This window comes from Eptatretus burgeri, chromosome 2, assembly GCF_056783735.1.
Source record: "Eptatretus burgeri isolate ZD-2024b chromosome 2, Ebu_testis_v1, whole genome shotgun sequence".
NCBI lineage: Eukaryota > Metazoa > Chordata > Myxini > Myxiniformes > Myxinidae > Eptatretus > Eptatretus burgeri.
In genome coordinates this window covers 32,140,183-32,157,869 of record NC_140962.1, presented here as the reverse complement: position 1 = coordinate 32,157,869, position 17,687 = coordinate 32,140,183, and the positions used below count along the sequence as shown (strand labels likewise).

Here is a 17,687-nt window from a genome sequence, read left to right as displayed (position 1 = left end):
ACTGAAAGGGATGGTTATGAGACGTGTGTTGGTCCCCATGGGTCAGGATCTATGAACCAGAATAGCACTAGGTTCCTTGACTTTGCAAGAAGTCATGGACTTAGGGTGGCCGGTTCATGGTTTCAGCGCCCACAAGCTCATCGCTGGACATGGTATTCCAACACTGGTGGTGTGGCAAAGGAGATGGACCATGTCCTCGTTGATGGTCACTGGAAGATGATCCAGAACTGCAGGGTCTACCAGAGTGCTCAGTTCCTCAATACTGACCACCGGCTTGTTGTAGCAACTCTGAAGTTTCACCTTAAATCCAGGAGAATGGTACCATCCCAGCCTGGGCTGGATGTTGGCAAGCTCAAGGATGAGAGGGTAGCTGAGGGATTTGCGAACAGGCTGAGAGGAGATTTGAGGAGTCTGGGTGCTTTGGGAGGTCCTGAAGAGTTGTGGAGTGCCTTCAAAACCACCGTCTTTGATGTTGCCGGTGGACGTCTTGGAACTCACCGTAGGGCAAAGAAGAATTTTGTCTCTCAAGGGAAACTGCTTACCATTGAATAGAGTCGCATGACCAGGTTGAATGGCAGAGCTGAGCTGTTCAGGGAGCTGAGGTGTAAAAATGTACGTGCGCTGGGGTGGACAAGGAGGCCTATGTGCGAGGAATCTGTGAGGGGGTGGAGCATCACCTGTGGTCAAGACATTCTCATCCTGCTTACAGGGGAATTCACGTATTGCGTTCATCTAAGCCCATCCTTTGGTATACTGCAGTTCGAGCAGAGAGTGGTAGGCTCTTGACAGAGGAGTCCGAAGTGAAGGCCCGCTGGGCCGGTTACTTTGAGCGGTTGTAACAGGCTGATCCACCAGCTGTTGAGTTGGACGTCAGGGGTGTTACAATCCCTGTTTATGACCCTCCAATCAACTGTGGTCCACCTTCGCTTGTGGAAACACAGGCTGCGTTTAACCGGTTGAAATGGGATAAAGCTCCAGGGATCTGTGGCATTCATGTTGAACTTCTCAAGGCTGGTGGAAATGCTGCACTCATGTCACTGCGTGCAGTTCTGTGCTCTGCTTGGAACACAGGCATCATCCCAACTGACTGGAAGAGGCGCCTTGTTGTCCCTCTCTGGAAAGGGAAGGGTGATCGCCAAGACTGCAACAATTATCGAGGGGTGACGCTGCTCTCAGTGCTGGGCAAGGTCTTTGCTCGGATAATTCTTGATAGGGTTCGCCACCATCTGTTTTTTGCACCAGAGTCCAGAGCAGTCAGGCTTTATACCAAAGAGGTCAACGATTGACCGTATCCTTTCTCTTCGGGTTCTCACCGAACACAGACGAGAGTTTCGGCAGGGGCTGCTTGCAGCCAATGTTGATCTCTGTAAAGCGTTCGCTTTGGTGAATTGGGATGCCCTCTGAAGGATTCTTAGTCTTCGTGGAGTGCCACCTAAACGGATCGATCTGATGTCTGAACTCTACTCTGGAACTGAGAGTGCTGTGAGATGTGGTGGTAGCATCTCTGACTTATTCAAAGTTGTTACTGGAGTTCGTCAGGGGTGTGCACTGGCCCCCACACTTTTCAGCACTTGTATGGACTGGGTTCTAGAGAGGATGTCGGAGAGATCAAGCTGCGGTGCATCGTTTGGGAATGTCAAGATCTCGGACCTTGATTTCGCAGATGATGCAGTCATCTTTGCGGAGACTTTAGATATCCTTTTGGGGGCCCTCGAGGTGCTGAATGAGGACTCTGAGCTGCTGGGATTACAGGTTTTCTGGGTCAAAATGAAGATCCAGGCTTTCAATGACATCTTAAATGCCACTGTCCTGTCTGTGCCCGTTTGTGGTGAGGATGTTGAGGTCGTGGAGAGATTCACTTACCTTGGCAGTGATATTCATGTCTCTGCCGGCTGTGAGTCAGAGGTCAATTGACATCTGGCTCAGGTCTGGGGAGTCATCGATTCAGTGGATAATGGGGTGTGGCGCTGCCGGTACCTGTGCGGGAGGACGAAAGTCCAAGTCTTCAGGTCCTTGGTGCTTCCAGTCTTGCTCTATGGATGCGAGACTTGGCCTCTGACCAAGGATCTGAGACGGAGACTTAATTACTTTGGTACCAGGTCTCTTCGGAGAATCCTTGGCTATCGTTGGTCGGACTTTGTGTCCAACGAGCGGTTGCTGAGAGCTACTCAGATGACATTCGTTACCTGCATAGTCCTTGAGCGTCAGCTGCGGCTGTATGGACATGTGGCTCGTTTTCCTGACGCTGATCCTGCTCACCAGATTCTCTCAGCGAGGGAGTCTGGTGAGTGGAGGAGGCCAATGGGCCAACCACGTTCCTCATGGTTGCAGCAGGTTGATCGGCATCTCAAGGAGATGGGGATGGGCCAGGCATCTGCCTGGGGAATGGCCAGACGGAGGCCCCTAGAGTACCAGCAGAAAGTGAACGCAGCGACACGTTGCTCTGGCACATGCTCCCATACCTGACCTGACCTTTCTGAGCAGAATATTTCAGCAACAGTATGGTATTAATTGAAACAGGTCGGACTGACCTTCACTTCACAAGATTCTCTTTGAGACTTTTGCACTGGATATATAATTATAATCCATTGTGCTTTATTTGAATTTTACTGGATTCTTGCCAATTCCTGCATTCACTGCAGGCTGCTTGCAATTGTGTTGTTCTGCCAATTTTATAGAACCTCTAAAGCTGAATGTCAAATTAGATGTGAAACTCAATTTCCGTCTTTGATTTATGTGCTTGCCTTAAAATAATTTATCCGAAATGCAGTTTTATTGTCGATGAAAACTCATTTCAGCAGACAAGCCGAAATAAAGAGGCCAAACAATATAAACTATTTTAAAATAAGATAAACAAAGATTGTACAGTATATCTGACTAAACTAAAACTAAATATAAACAAATATAAAAAACTACATTTGAGAGTTCCAGAGAAACTGCAAAGAGCCCTTCAACAGAAAAATAGTCTGGAAAAGGCAATGAGAAATTCAAATCACCACATGAAGTATGAAGTGTGAATACTGCAAGGAACTTGGGCCATCATGTTGTTCTCCGTCCACCATATTTGGCAATCAATGACTACCCACTGTTGAAACTTTTTGCAGCTGTTCTTTTGAGGATCATGAAAGCCGAACAAGACGCTTTTCCCAAACATAGAAGTGAGTGCAGGACGATTCAAAAACAAGGTGCGATAAATTTGTATGAAAAACAGGGTGCTCTTCCAAGCTCTTCCAAGCCATCGGAAAATGTGCATTGAACTTGGTGTTGAAACCAATCAATGGTGTTTGTTTTTGTGACAAATGTATGTCATATATTTGACAGATTGTAAAGACAAATGTATGTCATAATCTGCATCCTTGTCATGAACACCACTAAAATGAGAAAAAAATACAAGAATTGTTGTTCCAAATGCAACACATGGGTAGTTCTGCATCCGCTCACAGTGCAATGAAGCCAATCGTGGTACTGCCCCCACATATCGCCAACAGCTGTGACAACAAGCTCTCGTGATGCAAATGGCTTCAACTCGCCCTTGTCAGGGGAAACAAGAAAAGCCACCCCCTTGTTATCGACCAGGAGCTCCGCAGAAGGTCCTGCACAAAAGGAGGATGGGAACAGAGAAATAATATTAATATATAGATGATATAAATCCATTCTCTGAAATGAGCCGAATGCCATAACCTCACCGGTATGACGCACAATTTTGTCTGCAGCTCACAGAAGAGCTTCTCGCAGCAACATCAGAATTGTAATTTATAATGTCAGAAGCTGTCACAAGTGAATGAAAATGCAGTTACCAACTGGTTTCACCCTTATTAGGGAATCAACATAGCAAGTTTTCATCCATTTGTTACTCTGAAACCTTCTGGTTATATGCCAGTCAATGTGCGACTCCAAACTGTGAGTGGTGAAAGTGCCAGAACCACGTCCCATTCAGTCATTGCTGCACAATCCGGGAGCAATAAGCACCACCTGCCATGCGGAAATATTATCTCTCGCTTCACCACACACAACCTGGAGTCATTATTGAATGCGGTCGTGAGCAATGATGATGTAAAGCCGTTTTCCGACCTGAGCCAAAGGCCGTGATGCCACTGCCACAGCGCACGGCCTTATTAGGGCATAATTTTTTTACCTGCAGCACCCAGAAGACACTCCACTGTCATTCAATGTTACACATTCAAATGAGTTGAAACGAGCAATACTCTAGTTCTCATCGAGTGATTTTAGCAAGTTAACTGCTACATGAGCCTCTTTATTCACACAGTCTGCAGAGTGCATATCAGGCAAACACAATATGAGCCTGTCATCCTATCTGATGTCATTGCTTATGGCACTCCTTGGCCATCATGGTGAATTTTTTTTTGTTAATTCAAATCTATACTACAAGCCATTTATTTGCTATAAGCTATAAGCTGAGAGCCATTTGTCCATGTGTGTGTCGCCATTTTTCTTAGAGATGGCTGAACGCATTTTCGTTAAACTTTAAGTGGTCCATCAGTGAGTGTTGGGAGTGTTATATGGAAAAAAAAGAAAGAGTTCATTTTTTGTGGATTTAAAAAAAAAAAATTCAAATCGCTCAAAGTGGCTAAGGCTTTGTAGCGATGTGACAGGTAATATTAAATGAACCCCAACTCCATTGCTTAGTGGTTATAGGGAAGTGTTTTAGCTCCCCACAAAAAAATTTACTGGGCAACACTGGGCACCCCTGCTAGTTTTTAATAAAAAAAAAATTGCTCTTCAGTAGCGGCAATAATGAAGGTCATACAACACAAAATTATTTTGTTTTAGTCATCATTTCATGAGTTATGAGCAGTTTAAAAACTAAAATTCGAAGGACAGATCCTTTGAGTGAAACAAATCCAATTTCAAAACAGAATGAATAAATCTGATAAGTTTCCAAATGTGGGAGCAGGATTGCTCAAAGGCAAATTTTTAGTTTCGTTTTGATTATCAACCAGACTATCTCCTTGGTGTTTTGCATGTAGAGCGTTGCATCACAAATGGCTCCATCCCTCAGATAGACATTCATCTGGGGACATTAGCTGGTAGATATTAAATATCTCAGAGTGTCTTTCGTCAAAGAAGGCAAGTTATCACCAACTAGAGCCAACAAATTTACAAATTTGCACTCGACTCTGCGTCAGCAGTTCAGTCATGTCCCCTCCAGAATATGCAACCATCCATCCATCCATTAGGACCATACTCTGTGCAGAGCGTTGGTGCCGCCGAAGCAGTCTCCTTGGCTATTGGGAACAATCCTGGACGGGTCGCCACTCCGACACAGTATACCAGCATGCTGGCACTCATTTTGCCGACTTCAGAAGGATGACAGGCAGAGTCAACCCCACCTGGTGTTAATTCAACAGCTGAGCGGGATTTGAACTCAGGACCCTAGGATCCCAAGCCCACTACCCTAACCATTAAGCCAACACCAGGCATAATATGCAACCAGTTGTGTGATACATACACTCAAAATGGAATGGAACATATCTTACAATTCACTTCAAGTTTTACATGAAGAAAACCCACAATTAAGTCATAAATACAATTGGAAATATCACTTTCCCAATAATAAAGGACTGAAATGTGTTTCAGTTGAGTGCAGAACTATTATCATTCATCAAGACAAGCATCAAATAATAATCCCTTAAATATGCTGGGAAATATTATAAATTTAACTGCGAGAGTTCATCTTGTATATTATTTCCGAGATTGTGGTTTCGGGTCGCGCTATCTTTGACTTTGTTCTGCGCTCGAGTAACGTGATATTCGGCTTACATTATCTCAAAGACCATATGAGGTGCATGGTACAAAAAAAGCATATAAAATGGTTCTGACACAGTGAAATCATATTCCACTTACTGCAATAAAGTAAAATTACTACTGATACTCTGCATCAGTTCCTTTCTCAAACACACCCACCCCAACATGTCGCGCAGAGTGCAGGTTATGCTAGTAGAATATGATACCGCACTCAGTTTAAGTCTAACACTTCAATTTTAATAAAACAATGATTTCAAATATCGTAAAAAATAAATTCCGAAAGTTTAGCGCGACTGACGCAGTCTTACATACATTACCGTTTATTTGATACCCTCCCAGTTGATGGGGACACGTACTCTGCTGCTGTCGGTGCATTAACAGCCTTTTTCATGCTTAAGGTGAACGTTGTTTTCGAACGATATAAGTTTCGTCAATGAGCACAGAGGCCGGTTGAATCGACTGCTCGGTTCGTTGCTGCTTTACATGAGATTGCGATTAATTGAGAATTTAATGACCTCTCTGATGAAATGATACGAGATCAGTTCGTGGAAAAAAAAACCCTTACAGCTCGTGTACGTGAACGGTTGCTTTTGGAACCGGAGCTTACACTGTAGAAAGCCCTTGTAATGGCGGGACAAATCGAATCAGCCACGGCGGAAGCTAAAGCGATTATATTCAGCACGTCGACGTCCTTTCAGGATGTAAATATAATACCAGCAAGTACCAGCGTGGGGCAACCCCATCCACAGGGACACATCAAATGAACCTGCAAACCTAAAATTTTCACAAGCTCGACAGGTATGCCAAGAGAGCACTTGTTATCGTTGTGGAGATGAAATGCACTTCGCTAATTACCCCAGATGCCCTGCAAAATATGTAAATTGCAGGCAGTGTGGCAAAAGTGGACATTTTTCTAAAGTATGTGCCAGTAAAGATCAAAATACCAAGTGCGGGAAGTGACTGTGCCAGATGTGACTCTTTAAAGCATAAACAACAAATTAGAGGGAACCTATCTTGTGATGTTCGTCTTTGCGCACCTGATGGACAGACATGCTCAGCTAAATTGCTGGTGGACACAGGTTCAGTCGTTTCTAAAATTCCAGAGTCTTCCAACCTGGAGCATTTCAAGAATGCACTTCTTACAGAACCACAATTACACTTAGTGACTTACCTAAAAAATAAAAAATAAAATCATTCATTGAAAAAATACTGATTGCTGTATTTGGTTGTCTTCAAGTACAGGTGCGACACAACCATGTTTTTGTGCCTGCTGATTTCTTTATTGTGCCTTCTGGAACACCGATACTCGGCATGGACCTCTTCACTGCTCTCAGACCGAATGTTGTGAATGGATGTGTTACTCCTACACATCAGTGTATGTACCTCTGTGCATCAAACATCGGCTTAGCGGACACCTAATCCCAATGTCAGTGGAACTCGAGGCTATGCAAAAGGATTTGTACAGAGAGTGAAGATAAGGCCCGATGTGGTGCCAATCCAGCAGAGGCTTCACCGTTTACCTTTTGCTGTCCATGATGCTGTCTCGCAAGAAGTGAAAACACTTGAAGAAGTGGGTATCATTGAGAGAATTGACTCTTCTGAATGGATTTCACCGATTGTTGTTACGCATAAAAAATCAGGAGGTATATGACTGTGTGTGTATCTTCGTGAACCAAATAAGGCGATCATAATCGACAGTCATCCACTCCCACATATTGAGGAGGTATTCACAGAGCTTTGGGGAGTGAGAATGTTCTCTACTCTTGATCTTCAAAATGCATACCATCAAGTGCCCTTGCATGAGGAAAACAGAGACCTTACGGCTTTCATAACACACGAGGGACTTTTCCGTTTTTGCCATGTACCTTGTACCATGTACCTCAGTGCATTTCAGCAAATGATGTCACAGATCTTAGCGGGCCAGGAGGGCATCCAGTTTTAACTTGATGACATAATTGCATGTGCTTCGTCTCATGAGAAACATGAGGAACGTCTTCAAGCTGTTTTGAATCGTATTGATCAAGCAGGCTTCAACCTGCATTATGACAAATGTCATTTCAGGAAGGCTGAACTTTCTTTTCTGGGTCACGTGATCTCAGAAAAAAGCATGAGCTCAAACACTGAACATGTGATGGCAGTAACACAAGCATTACCCCAAAAGGATGCATCTGCTCTGCATTCTTTTCTGGGTTTGACTTCTCGGTACTCCAAATTCATTCCAAATTATGCGACAGTCGTGGAGCCACTTCGTGCCTTACTGTGCAAGGATGTTGATGTCTCCTGGACCTAGGCTGCGCACACTCAATTTGAAAGGGTAAAAAAATTAATTGCGAACAGCCCTGCATTTGCTTTGTTTGACCCTACTCTGACCATCATTGTGACCACAGACACGTCTGATTATGGATTTGGAGCAGTGCTCACTCAACTTGGTTGAGCTGGAATGAGAATTGCACATTGGTCTGCATGCTTACTGTCATTTAACTACGAAATTGTGTGCAAAATCAAAATGTGAAAAAAATGGTGTTGACTGGATGATGTGCAGTGTTCGGCTTGCGCCAGATGTAACAGTTTTAATTTAGACCAAAAAGTTCAATTTTTGTTTTGTCTGACCACACAACGTTTCTCCACATGCCTACAGTATTATTAATATGCTTTTTCGCAAACTCCATATGAGTGTTTGATGCATCTCTTTCAGTAATGGCTTCTTTCTTGCCACCTGTCCATAGAGGCCAGCTTTATGAAGGGAATGGGATATTGGTGATGGATTAACACTGATCCTCATATCAGATATAGAGCCTTGCAGATCTTTCAAAGTCATTGTTGGATATACAGTGACATCCCGAACCAGTTTCCTGCTTGCTGGCTGCTGAGTTTGAATGGGTGACCTGTTCTGGGTAGAGTCTGGGTGGTATGATATGTCTACCACTTGTTAATGATGGATTTCACTGTACTCAAAGGGATAATGAGTGACTCTGAAATCTTCTTATAACCCTCTCCTGAACGGTGCTTCTCTGTCACTTTATGTCTGACTTCTTTGGAAAGCTCTTTGGTCTTTATGTTTGCCTTGTTGGTTGACCATGTGAGTTTCACCTGATAAGTGAAGGAGCTTCATTTTTAAGTTAAACCATTGATTATATACAGGTGAAACCTAATACAGTTCTCTTCTGTTTTTTTTTTTGCAAACTTTCAAACAAATAAATAGCTCATGAAGTGATTTTGGGTTAATTCAGCAAAGGGTGCGTTTGAATATTTATGCAATTGAAAATCATCTGATTTTCCATATTAATCTAACTTGTTCACATTTTATCTGCATTTTTTTAGCTTTGAGACTTTAGAATAGTTTGTGAAGACTATATATTAAGTTTGATTTGAAAGCATCATGTAATAAGCTCAAGTGGCATCAAAATGTGAAAACTTTAGGAGGGGGGGGAGTGCGGTGAATGCTTTTGCAGGCCACTGAATCTAACACGTTACATTAATTATATGTGCATGTTGTTTGTGTCCTTTATTATGTCCTTACAAACAGCAATGTTCCTGTTTGGAATGATTTTCAATTTCACATGACCGTGAGGCAGGTAGATGGGGTAAAAAAATGTTTTTTTAATCTTATTCCTCTCTGCGCAAGTGCGATAGGGACAAATTCAGAGCCAAAGCACGGTTAAACGACAAACGTCTTTTCCAATTCATGCTCCGATTCATGTTCAAAATATAATATTCAATTTAAATAATTTGTTCTTCAATCATAAACTGATCAGATGGATAGACGGACATGAACCAATTGCTTGAAGCTGCCTTTCCGTTTGTGTGGTAATAACCAATTGCATGTAGAGCATTAAATTACATCAGGATACATTTCAGCCACTTGCAAGAAAAAAAGTCATGTTAGGTCATGACTTGTAACAGTGACAATCATTGCTGTTGCCATGATATAATTTAACAAAATTCCCATCTTGGAAAATTTCACAAACACTAATTTAACATACCACCTTTTCTTCTTTTGGGCTGTCTGGTTGTGGAATCACAGAAGGTTATTGTCTGCTTGTTATGTGCAGTGTCATTGAGGCTGCAAAGGTAAATATTGTCATCAATTTTCTCTTTTTCAAAACAACAGCAACTTTCTTAAGCTTATACTACAAAAAGTGAGTTTCAAACAGCAAATGCAACTTACTATTTTTTAAGTTGCATTAACTGTTAAAGTTTAAGTTGCAATTGAGGAAATTACTTTTTAAGCTACCTTGTTGTCTGATGAGCTGGAAAGTACTTGACCAGCATTTGGAACATTCTTGGGATTCCTGAAAGATTACTCAGGATAATATGGTGTTTAGCTATGACATTCAATGGAACAACTCCAAAATCAAGCAAAGGTTCACTGTGGGTCAGAGAGAGAAAATAAAACAGAATGATATAAAAATAGTATTGATGATAGGATGAAAGAGCAGAAAACAATAAATTAATCCTGCCAGTTTTTAATGAAATAAGGAAAACAACTAATTCCTTCTGCTTCGAGTGACCCTTGAAAATTATCTGTATTTCTACAGCAATGTAAGGCTCGAATCCATGAGAAACTTCAGTCCAACTGGAGCCTCAATTAAGGTGAATTTGGACTCGGACATAAGCCAATTTAACCTTCATATCCCATGGCTTGAGGCTTTCTTAATTGAATACAGACCATGTATAAAGTTCAATGAAATTACCGAAAGGCATTAAAAACATTTTTTAGTTTTGACATTTAAATACTGTTCAGGAAACGCTTAACTATCATGGGTCTGACCAATCGCTGACAACCTCTTTGTGTACCGATTTAGTTATTGTGGGGCTTACACAGTGTGAAATTTCACTGTTGCTCCTCAACGATCGTCAGACAAACCCAGCTATTTCACGTGGTGATTGACCAAAGTTGGGGATTCCTCCATCATTCCAAGTGATTCTTTGAAAAATTAGAAATGCCTCCTCTTTCATTTCTAGGCAGGGAGGGGGTGGGGTGGGAAGAGGGAGGGAAAGGATGGAGGTGGGAGGAGGGAGGCAAGGGGTGGGGTGGGAGGCGTTGCCTAGTCCCTCCCTCCTCCCACCACTTCCCCTACCTCCTCCCATCCCACCCCCCTCTCTCCTCTCACCCCACCCCTCCCTCCAGACTCATCGAGTCCCTGTACAAGAGAGTTGCAACATGGCATGTCCTGGAAATTTCTGGCCATGTGGGTCATGAGCGACATTTTGTTTCCATTGACCGAAAACTACAATGTTCATCGCTTGCATTATTTGTTCATCAGACAATGCTGTATACTTTTCGCGAATCAATATACAGGGTGGGGCATTCATATCTGACGGTTATATTATCCTCATAACTTTGTTTCAAAACCAAATGAAATAAAATTTCTATACAACATAGGCACATACTTCATATTTTTTAAATCAATTTTTATTCTTTATTTCTTGAAAATTACATCAGACAAATGGCCCCCTTTCGAATTTGTGCATTCACGACATCAGATCATCATATTGTTCATTACCGCAAGCAATGTCTCTTGATCAATAGAGCGGATGGTTGCAGTGATGTTTGCCTACAATTCATGATTGATGATGGATGTTCCTTATAAACTATGCCCTTCAGAAATCCCTATGGGAATAAATCTGGTGGAGGTAAATCTGCCAAATCAAAGTGTGCCTCATCTGTCACGATGACCTTGTTTGTGAAATTGGCATGCTCATTGCATTAAAGAGCAGGTTTTGGGTCACTGATGACCACGTGATTCGAAGGTTGTAATCACATTAATAAATAATCGTTGTGCAATTATTTTCTTACATTTGAAACTCAAAATATGCTAAAATAAACTTTTAAGTCAAAACGTTTGTCAGTGATCGAAAAACGGACCGGAATTTACTGAAGATGCTGTGACGTCATATTCTCCGATAACTTCGTGAACATTCGGAAACAGCATGTGAACAATGGCGAGATGCGAATCAGAGAGTGATTTCAGTGGCGATGAAATTGAGTGTTTTCATTCCGATATTGCCGAGGACGAGTCGGAGGATGATGGGAATTTATACTATGGAGTTTCTGGCCCTGAGCCATATAAATTTGAGCCACTTGCAAGTGCCAAAAACGGCCTATTTCGTGTACAAGTGGCAGCACTGACTGCCCGGCAGTTCACACTGGCAGACTCCACCAGACACATTGGTTTGTAGATTTTCATTTTCTTGTTCGATGCATAAAATAACGTAAAGTTTGATTCGTCTGTGACTTGATATAATAATTTTTAACCCTCGAGTCACTCAAGAGTCAGAAATAGAATGAATCAATAATGGACCCAAATATATTATACACCGGAGCCTTGGCATTGAAGTCTTTCTGACAGCTGAGCTTGACCCCAGCGAAAGTGAAAAGTTAGAACAACCCCCAACTTTCAAGAAACTGTTGTGGCATATAAATACCAAAACATGTTTAGCCTCATTGGGAAATATTCTACCAAATTTAGAAAAAAAAGTGGAAAATTGATCAATTTTTCACAATTGAAATGAAATAGCCCAATTTGCTGATGCTGTTAAAAAACGTTATTTAATCAACAATAAGTTGATTTGTTGAGAATTTTTTTCATGCTTGTGTTTTTCAGAAAGTTTATTTCTGTGTTTTTCCGTGCACTCTTTAAGAATACATTTCAAGGTTTTTCTCACTTAAACTCAACAAATGATTCTGTGACAGAGCAGTATCTGGAGAACTTGTCAACCAACAACTCATATTCACAGAGTGGTGATCAGATGTGTTTTTGCCTTCGTAATCCTCGGCTGTGAAATGGTTACCACAAATGACAAGTCTATCCAAAGGGTCCTCTTTACCCGTTTTCTTTGGGGGAAAATTCGGCCGTTTTGTTTGTAACAATCTTATCCACTGCCGGCGAATGTTTGATTCCTTTGGGAATCGGTGGGAGCGATTACCCGTTTCCAAGCCATTTTCGCAAAACATGACGACACACGTACGAGGCATAATGTAAAAATATCCAAATAACTTTGTTCTACAATAATTCATAATAAAAAAGGATAATATAGACAGTTGCAAGCTCAAAAAAAGCGAAAGAATGGCCCGCTGAACTGGACACTTCTTCAATGAGCGAGTGAGCGTCCACTTTGTTTTGGAGAACGTGACGTCACCATCCATATATGGCATGTGGCTGTTTTTTTTTTCAACAGCCTCAAGAAATAACAACTTCGGAGTTAAATTTCATTAATTTTCCCAATAGTTGGGCAACAACAATAGTTTGCATTGAACTATTTAATGCACATATAATCATATTGATAAATTTTCAGAACACGTTTGGTGACCCGCCACCTGCTCTTTAAAAAATAAATAAATAAATAAATAAATAAGTATTGCTCATTTCATTTTTTTTTAATTAAAAATTAAAAATAAATAAACAAGCAGTCATAGACTGGTACTTACGAAATCGTCAACTTGACCTCTGACCTTGTCTAATAAAAGCTGTCTCGAGAGAAGGTAGCGACGCAAACCAGAAGTTTCTACGATGATTCTGTCCCAAACCATCAAAAATTGAATGTTTGACCTCACTGTGACCTTGACCGATTTTAACCAAAATCTAATCAGCACTAGCCATCACCCTCCTGAATCACGTGGTGTAATTTGAAATTGGTAGCGTCTTCCGTTCTCAAGTTATCGTGCTGACAAACAAACAAATACACACACACAAATAAACACACAAACAGATGACGGAAGTCATCAATATACTTACGAAATCTTTAGATTTCGTAAGTAATAAACAAGCAGTCATAGACTGGTACTTACGAAATCGTCAACTTGACCTCTGACCTTGTCTAATAAAAGCTGCCTCGAGAGAAGGTAGCGACACAAACCAGAAGTTTCTACGATGATTCTGTACCAAACCATCAAAAATTGAATGTTTGACCTTACTGTGACCTTGACCTTTGACCGATTTTGACCAAAATATAATCAGCGCTAGCCATCACCCTCCTGAATCACGTGGTGTAAATTGACATTGGTAGCTTCTTCGGTTCTCAAGTTATCATGTTTTGGATGTTTGACCTCTATTTGATGTTTGACCACTTATTTGATATTTCTCACATTCATTATGTTCCCCATTTAAATACCAAGGCTGATTACATCTCCACTCTTTGGTTTGGTCATTTCTTGATTCTATCATTTATAAATCAGCAAAAAAGACAGCGGTAGCCCGTTAAAATCCCCAACCCAATACCTTAACACTTAAATATCTTAACACTCATACTTATAACTATAAGGGAGACTATTGATTCCATTCTCTAAAATATATCTTTTATCATCGAAAGCTCCTAATGCTTTCTTATTTACCTCTTCTGTATATTATTGATGTTTATAACTTCTTATTGTATTCATTTTTCTATACTCTTCCTTCTTTAAGGTTAAACAGTTGTAATAATGTTTAAAGTTTATGGTTTCCTTGATTATATTTTTCTTCATTCCCTTGAGCTCCTTATCACACCCTTCAATATTATTATTATCAATATACTTACAAGCATAAAACTTTGATCTCAATCCTATAAATTCACTCATTTCCTTCCCACCCAATTCATCGTTAAACTAACCAATAACCTTTTTATTCTTTGATGAAAACAACACATCAACTGACTTATAATTACTTGTAATAATTCAACGATCTGCAGCGAAGATATATCGTTGTGTAATTCAACGATCTGCAGTTAAGTTATAGTTTCATTTTGTATCCTGGCCTGCTATTGTTGGGAGGAAAGACAGTGTACATTGCTGTGCAAGTAGTAGGGTCATGTCAGTCTTCATGTTGTCCAACCAGAAGTGGTTTGAGTTTATCCTTGTATGGGTGGTCACTTTCATGCTTTTTCTCCTCAAATTCTGCACCAATTGATGACATCATGTGACCATGTGACTGTCATATTTACAGATGTTAAACTTTACATTTTCTACATACTTCTCGGGCACAAAAAGATGATGGTCAGTGATTTTTTTTTTTTGATTTTTATATCATTTTCACAACAGAAGGTGAACATTTTCATCACAGTTCCCCTTCAGGTCTACAAAAGATGAACCAGCAATAAATGAAGAGAAACTACTTCGTGAAGATTCACAAATACTGTATATGTATGCAAACAAGAATTAAAACCTTTGGTCGTTGTCAAAATCAAACTTCTGTTGCTGGGTTGGCTTTTTGTTGGGCATCATCATTATGAGCTTGCCATTGGGCATTGAAAGTGTGCTGGTTAAGTCTCCAGTCTCAGCACAGATAAACAACTGCAGTGGATCCACCATGCCAGCTACGTAACATGTCATGTAAAGGTCTACGATGGTATCCTGTATGCAGAAAATGTTGCATCAATGATATTAAAAGAGCGCAATGAACCTCAATAAGCTGGTATGAAAGGTCAGGAAAATAACACAGTAAAACATGTCTACTTTGACAACACCAAGTCACCTTATACTCTGCTCTTATGTGAAATATTTTGTGACTGGACTGATTTGACTATTTATTTATCTCATTGGCTCCAAAAATGAATAAATGCAAGTAACGTCTTACTCTATTTCAAAATTTTGTACCGTAGTTTTTGTTTTGAAGTCCATGGTCACTTTGACGTCTTGGTGAGGACCAATGGTTCCATTCGCTGGAGTCATACTGACTGTGCACAAATTGGCCTGTGCTCCCAGTAACTACAAAAGAGAATATCATGGGGAAAGAGAGAGATATATTTCCCTAAACTACAAAGGACAAAAACCCATCATTTAAGGGGAATTGTGCAAGCTAGCATTTTAAGCTTCAGTCTTTGCTGTGCATTTTGCATGAATCAAGCATCATCAGAAGGCTAAAATTAATTAAAACGCAGAACTTAAAATGCAATCTATAAACTACTGGATGTGAGAGCATGTAACATGAAGGAAATCAGGAAGCAAAATGAAACAAGATGCTATATATGTATAACCCAACACATCATCAGCAACATCATTAAAGACATAAAATTGGAATGGAAAGAAAGACAAATGGCAACCTTTACAGTTATGTCATTGTGTCCTTCAATAGTAGTCATAATTTCACCACCAAGGGACGGCACTATTGTGTTTGGTATCAAATGAAAGTTGTCAATGTGAGTCACAAAAAGTTATCACTTTTAGGCATCATCGATGATCATCCAATTTAAATGAAATTAGCAACAAAGCAGGCAATAAAATATTATACCATGAAACAACCACTGCCACAGATAAGATGAATATATTCAGTCTAATCTCATTTAAATCACCGCCTTTTACAAGTGAAATATGATGTTAAAGACAGAAAGCAACTCAAAGCAGGTCTTTAAATTTTGAAATGCTCACTCTATGCATGTATAATGTGATATTCCTTGTCAGATTGACCATATTTATATGCAGCAGTGAAGAAGCCATTTTGTAAAGGGGATGTTAGTATGATAGTCTTGACAACATGGCATTTGAAAGTTAAAACCACATGTTATTTCAGATGTACCTGACCCCATGAGAATGTCGTTGAAACAAAAGACAGGTTGCAGAGCTCGACATGGATTTGTTGCTGCAAATCCGGGTAAACGGCCCGTAGGGTCAACTGTGGACTCATTAAGCACACCTGTGGCCGTTGTACCTCAGCATGTATAATCAGTAGCCTACAAGAATAAGAAAAAGCCTACATTCCATACCGCCATTGCAAGTGCAAAATATTTTATTAAAGTTATTTTTAAGTGGAAAATACATAAGGAAAGGACCAATATTCATTCAGAACGGTCTGCTGCAACATGGGAAGGAAATAAGAGTCAACCACAATAAGTGGACAAGCAGCAAATGTAGACCAGACCAGACTAATCATTAAGAGCACTAGTACGTGCCCGTAACAAAAAAAAAAATATATATATATATATATATATATATATATATATATATATATATATATATTAATAAATAAATATTCAAACCGCGAGCAAGAAACAACAACCACACAGGCCGTTTCTTCGCTGTCGCATGCCCGTACGTGCGTGGCCCAGAAGTTCGCATATTATTCGCAGTTATGATAATTCGCAATATAGTTTTAATGCCCAAATATTCAATTAGCACCAACGTATTTTGCCTTTACGCAATGTCATCGCAAGGAAAAACAAAAAGAGAAGAGAAGAGAAAAAAAATTACTTCCTGGTTTGGAGCACACCAGCACTCTGATGTTACCGAAATTTATGCACCGTCTAATATGAAAACGATCATAACTTGGGGCATTGTGTTTATCTATAAATACGCATAATAAATTGAGAAATGATTAGAATACACAAAGTCATCACTCTCCGGAAGCCCGTACGTTGTAACCTGTAATGGGGAACGCGGCTGAGCTTCCCTTCCCCATCGGCCACGCCCACGCAACAACATGTCTTGTCATTGGTTTGGTAAAAAAAAAAATGGCCATAACTTGGGAGGCACTTGTCCGATTAATATCAAACCTTGAAAAGGCACATCCTCAGGTCCCCAGCAATATACCTGGCAAGTTTCAATTCGATCGGACCAGTGGTTGTCGAGAAACAGCGGTCACAGACACACACACACAGACACACATACAGACACACACACAGACACACACACAGACACACACACAGACACACACACAGACACACACACACACACACACACACACAGACACACACACAGACACACACACACACACAGACACACACACACACACACACATTGCTGGAATTATAGATAGATGGAGGGAAAGCAGACACCCCATCTTGATGGTCGTTAATGAGTCAGCTGGGCTTTTCCTGACAATTCAATAGTGACATGGAAATTCTCCTGAGACGAGCTTGACTTTCTGGAGATTGGAAGCCAAATCCTTAATCCTGCTGCCTTTGACAGTATTTGACCCCCACACAATATCTCAGATCTAGTGTCCTCACCA

At 40.6% G+C, this 17,687-nt stretch overlaps 1 protein-coding gene across 1 annotated transcript in view; it reads right to left on the bottom strand.

Moving 5' to 3' along the window:
* The window catches only part of LOC147031752 (deleted in lung and esophageal cancer protein 1-like), a 127,005-nt gene that overhangs the window by 40,873 nt on the left and 68,445 nt on the right, over positions 1-17,687 (bottom strand). The window contains exons 19-24 of the mRNA XM_085866903.1: positions 16,257-16,410; positions 15,338-15,448; positions 14,907-15,094; positions 10,001-10,135; positions 9,750-9,829; positions 3,442-3,593 (exon numbers count right to left, since the gene is read on the bottom strand). Of these exons, the coding sequence (XP_085723029.1) occupies positions 3,442-3,593; positions 9,750-9,829; positions 10,001-10,135; positions 14,907-15,094; positions 15,338-15,448; positions 16,257-16,410 (820 nt within the window). The remainder of the gene's footprint in view (positions 1-3,441; positions 3,594-9,749; positions 9,830-10,000; positions 10,136-14,906; positions 15,095-15,337; positions 15,449-16,256; positions 16,411-17,687) is intronic.